The sequence below is a fragment of the Heterocephalus glaber genome, unplaced genomic scaffold, assembly GCF_053883595.1.
Source record: "Heterocephalus glaber isolate CG9 unplaced genomic scaffold, H.glaber_assembly_v1.0 deba00001472, whole genome shotgun sequence".
Classification (NCBI taxonomy): domain Eukaryota; kingdom Metazoa; phylum Chordata; class Mammalia; order Rodentia; family Bathyergidae; genus Heterocephalus; species Heterocephalus glaber.
In genome coordinates, this window is record NW_028258315.1 from 42037826 (window position 1) to 42042352 (window position 4527).

The 4527-nt window shown below is 43.5% G+C and overlaps 1 protein-coding gene across 1 annotated transcript in view; it reads right to left on the minus strand.

Moving 5' to 3' along the window:
• Positions 1 to 4302, minus strand: part of Taf3 (TATA-box binding protein associated factor 3) — a 167365-nt gene extending 163063 nt beyond the window's left edge. Inside the window, exon 1 of the mRNA XM_004854542.3 lies at positions 4123 to 4302. Coding sequence (XP_004854599.1) covers positions 4123 to 4288 — 166 coding nt within the window. The 5' untranslated portion in view covers positions 4289 to 4302. The remainder of the gene's footprint in view (positions 1 to 4122) is intronic.
• Between the last annotated feature and the right edge of the window lie 225 nt (positions 4303 to 4527).

Sequence of the window (4527 nt, forward strand, 5' to 3'; positions counted from 1 at the left end):
AACACTTCTGCACTCCTGGAACTTTCTACAATATGAGTTACTTTTTGATGCATAAAAAAGAAAAACTAAAGAGATCATTTCTGCAATCCCAGCACTATGGGAGGCTGAGGCAGGATGATCACAAGTTTGAGCCCATCCTAGGCAACTCAGTGACTTAGCAAGACTTTGTCTCTTTTTTTCTCTTGGTACTAGGGATCGAACTCTGGACCACGCGTTTGCAAGGCAGATGGCGTAACCACTGAGCTAAATCCCTGGCCCAAGACTTTGTCTCAAAAAACAGAAAATAAAAAAGGGGCTAGGAATGTAGCTCAGCGCAAAGGTACTGGGCTTAACTGCCAGTACTGCAATAAAATAAACACTATTAATTCTCCTTACTAAACACAGATATGCATTTCAACTCTTCTATTCTTACATTATTATCACTCTCTCAGTATAAAAAACAGAACCACCTTAAATTCCCCATGTGCTCTCCAGTCTCAATCCAACACCTTCTGGTGCTGCCCACCCTCCCTTTTTCTTGCCATAGTTCTGATTTTTCTTACTCTGCATTCTGTGATCACCACTTCTCTACACATATCCATAGAGGATACATTTCCAAACCTTCAAAATGCCTGAAACCTCAGGTGGGGCTGAACTCTACATATACTGTTTTTTCCCTATACATATATATTTATGATATAGTTTAATTTGTAAAATAGGCACAGAGATTAAGAACAATAAATTTTAAAACAGAACAATTATACTCTAATAAAAGTTATTTAAAACGTATGAATTGTTTATTTCTAGTAATTCCATTTAATCTTTTCAGACCACTTTGACTACAGGTAGCTGAAACCTTAGTAAGCAAAACTGGATAGTAGGGAATCATGTAGTTTCATGTCTTGCTGCCTACCAGAATCTCTCTTAGATTTCACTCCAATACCATTTCCCTAAAATACTACTTTCTTCATAGTATTCTCCTACTTAAGAATATGCAATGTGTTGTTTTATTTAAGACAGGGTCTTGCTATATAGCCCAGGCTGGCCTCAAAGTCAGGATCCTCCTGGCTCAGCCTCCCAAGTGGTGGGATTTCAGGTGTGTACCACCACATCTGGCAGGAGTATGCAACATTTTCTACCACGTTTTACTTCTTTCATAAAGCTTTTAATTCCTTCCATAACTTGATTTCACTCAAATATTTTCCTTGCCTCACAGGTGGAGCTGGTCACCTTAATGGGTACTTTCACTTTTACTTGGACATCTTATTTTATGCTGTTCTCTAACCTAGAATTCTCTTGAGCTTTACACAACCATATTTCATAGCTCAACTCAAACCTCACCTTTTCTGTGAAGTAACCCTAGCCTGGAATCCACAGTCCACAAACAAATGTCCTCTATCACGCTCTTTTTCTGAGCTACATAGTGAGACCCTGTCTAAAAATTAATAAAATAAAATAAAAAATTAGAGGGTAAAATATAAGATTACACAGTTGTGATCTGAGGTTACAGAATTCAATTTTAAAATAAAGACAACATAGAAAAAAAAAAGAATCTTAAAATGTTTGTGTACTTAATAGTATACTTAAATTAGCATTTAAAAAAATTCTCCAAATCACCATAAGGATTATAAACCTGAGGCCGCGGATTTAGCTCAGTGGTGGTTCGACCGTCTGCCTCACAGCGCAAGGTCCCAAGTTTGATCCCCGGTACCAAAAAAAAAAAAAAAAGTGACAATTACATTCTCACTAAAATCAAGAAGACTAGAGAAATTGACTAATGAGGAATAAGGCCCATGTTAACACATCCTGCCAACTTGATCTACTGGTGGTGCATGCACGACCGACCCGTCCTCCCTTTGTACTGTACCACCTGATGGGACAGTCGTGCATGTACCACTGGTGTTCATGGCCACCTGGCATCAAGACATGAATTATGGCCCCATTGGGAACATGTTAAAGAACTACAACAATCCTCTGGTGACTTTAGAATACCAAGTTACTTGAAGTGCCAACACACATTCTGCTTCTAGGCAAAAGGTATGAAAGGTAACTATGTATTCAGGGGATGTTTTGGCCTCTGTCAAACAACATTTGTCCTTATTTAGGCAAGTTGATAGAAAAAATATAATCAAGGGTACCTATAATTTACATTACATTCAAGGAAAGGCAGCCTGAAGGAAAACAAGTAAAAGCCAGGAAAGTATTCAGGTGGTGGGCTACTTTCAGGATAATGATGAATGAATGCCACTTTACAGTTCCCAATTTAGAAGTACTGGTGAAATCAAGCATTAAAAAAAAAAAAAAAAAAGGCTGGCACATGCCTATAATCCAAGCACTGGAGGCTGAGGCAGGAGATCACCCCAAGTTGGAGGCTAGCATTTTAAGAACCCAAAAAGTAAAGTCAAGCTGAGTGTAGTGATACATGTTTGTAATCCCAGCTACTCTGGAGGCTGAGGCAGGAAGCTCAAGGCCACCATGGGTAGCTTAGCAAGTATCTGTCTCAAAATAAAATAAATAAATAAATAGGACTGGGCATGTAGTCCAGTGGTAAAGCATCCCTGGGTTCAATACTCGGTACCACGAAAAAAAAAAAAAAAAAAAGGAAAGTCAAAAAATAGCTGGATTATCAGTTCATTCATTCATTCAACACATATTTCCTGGGTGCCTATTATATTTTGGCCTCATACTAGATCACAGAACACATATATAATCAATTTGTCTCCTGGGGAGGGGAAGAGACATACAGATAATCACAAAACAAGTTGATTAATAAGGGAAATATGCACAGGATTATAAAAGCAGATAATATGAGTTTCCTAAAGCAAGACACAGAGAATCTTCAAGTAAAAATGGTACTACTGGTGGACTAGGGAGGACACTGGGAAACAGCATGCATTTAGGACTGAATAGCTTTAAATGTTTTGGAAAAGGCAGGTAACTCAGCATGGCTGCAGATTAATATGGCAGGGTGGCAGAAAGATAAGAAAAATTAGCTCATGACAGAAACTATGCTGCTAAAGTTGAGATTTTTAGCCTGTAACCAGTGAGTGGAATTGAAATATTTCTAAATAGAATAACAGCATCAGACTTGGGCTATGTGCAGTATCTGATTTGTGTTATGGACAGCACTTTGGCAGCACTACTGAAATGGAATTTAGAACCTAAGAAATACAAGGCATCTAAGGGTCTCCACTTCTTAAACCTAGGAACCACTTTAACAAAACATTCTATGGAACACTTCACCGAGTTTGCCAATTTATCAATTTAAAAACCACAATCTGAAATTTAATTGAGTGGTACCCCCTCAACACATACATATACGTATGTGTCACACATCAACAAAATGATGCGGGGCTTTTGTTAAAATAATCCAAATTATTAAATAGCGCCAGCTATAAATACTTCCAGACACTCACTCAAAACCCGTAAAAACTGAAGCCCAGATTACCCGCGGAACCTTGAAAATTACCTAGGATCCCCCTACCAGACTGTGATAGCCACTGACATAAAAACTATAAAGGAGGAAGACAACGGGAAACTGAGATGTAAGTGAAAGTTAACCTAATTAGTGAAACTGACCAAGTCTGCCTTTGGAAACAGTACGTAGAGATGCTGTCTGTGAAATGAACAGATACAGAAAGAAAAAGCAGGGTCCCTAACGGAGACAGCTGTCAAAGAGTCGGGGCAGTGAGAAGCTGCTGGAGAATGGACAGCCTGGTAAGAAACGGCCGGTAGACGGAGCGCCTGTGACAACTAGTTATAGTAGTTTGCGGGCAAGGGAGGAAAAGGACCAGGGTAAAAGGGTGTTGGGCATTCTGGGGGTGATTCCATCCGCAGCAAATACGAGACAAGGAGAAAGACCGAGGCACATCGCAGAGCGAGGAGAGGAGAAAGTGTGGAGCCGGGAGCGGAGCCCGGGCGCCCGGCTGGTGGCGGGAAGTTAGCGAATGCAGGGGAGGCACCGAGAATGACTGGAGTTTGCAAGAGCAGTGGAAGCCCAGGGGCGCTGGAGCCGAGAGGGTGGCAGATGTCGGGGCGGGGTGCAGACGGCAAAACCCTGGGACGCCGAGGGAGGGACGGGGAGACCGAGATGTCACGCGTGACTCGCCGGGGCAGCCCTCCCGCGCCCAGCCCGGTACTCACAGAGTTCAGAGTACCGATGGCAGCCCCGGCCCAGCTGCTGCAGATAGCGCTGCAGCACGTCCGTGAGGAGATGGCAGGCGCTGAGCTGCACCGAGTCCCAGCCCAGCGCCTGGCAGATCTGCGCCACCGAGACCCTCAACAACGACCTGGAGTAACTCTCGCACATCCCGCTGCGTGGACGCCACCGCACCCCTTGCTGCCACTTCTCTCCAGCCCCGCCGCCTGACCTTAGCAGAGCCCCCAATTCATTCTCTGGGGCCCTCGCGGCGGGGAAATCGTCCCCCGAACAACCCGGCGACCACCTCAAAGCCCGAGCAGCAAGGAGCGCGCCAGCCTGAGAGCCGCCATTTTGGGCTCGCTCCGCCTCCCGCTGGACGGCCGCCGGGGCGAGGCAGCACGAGTCGA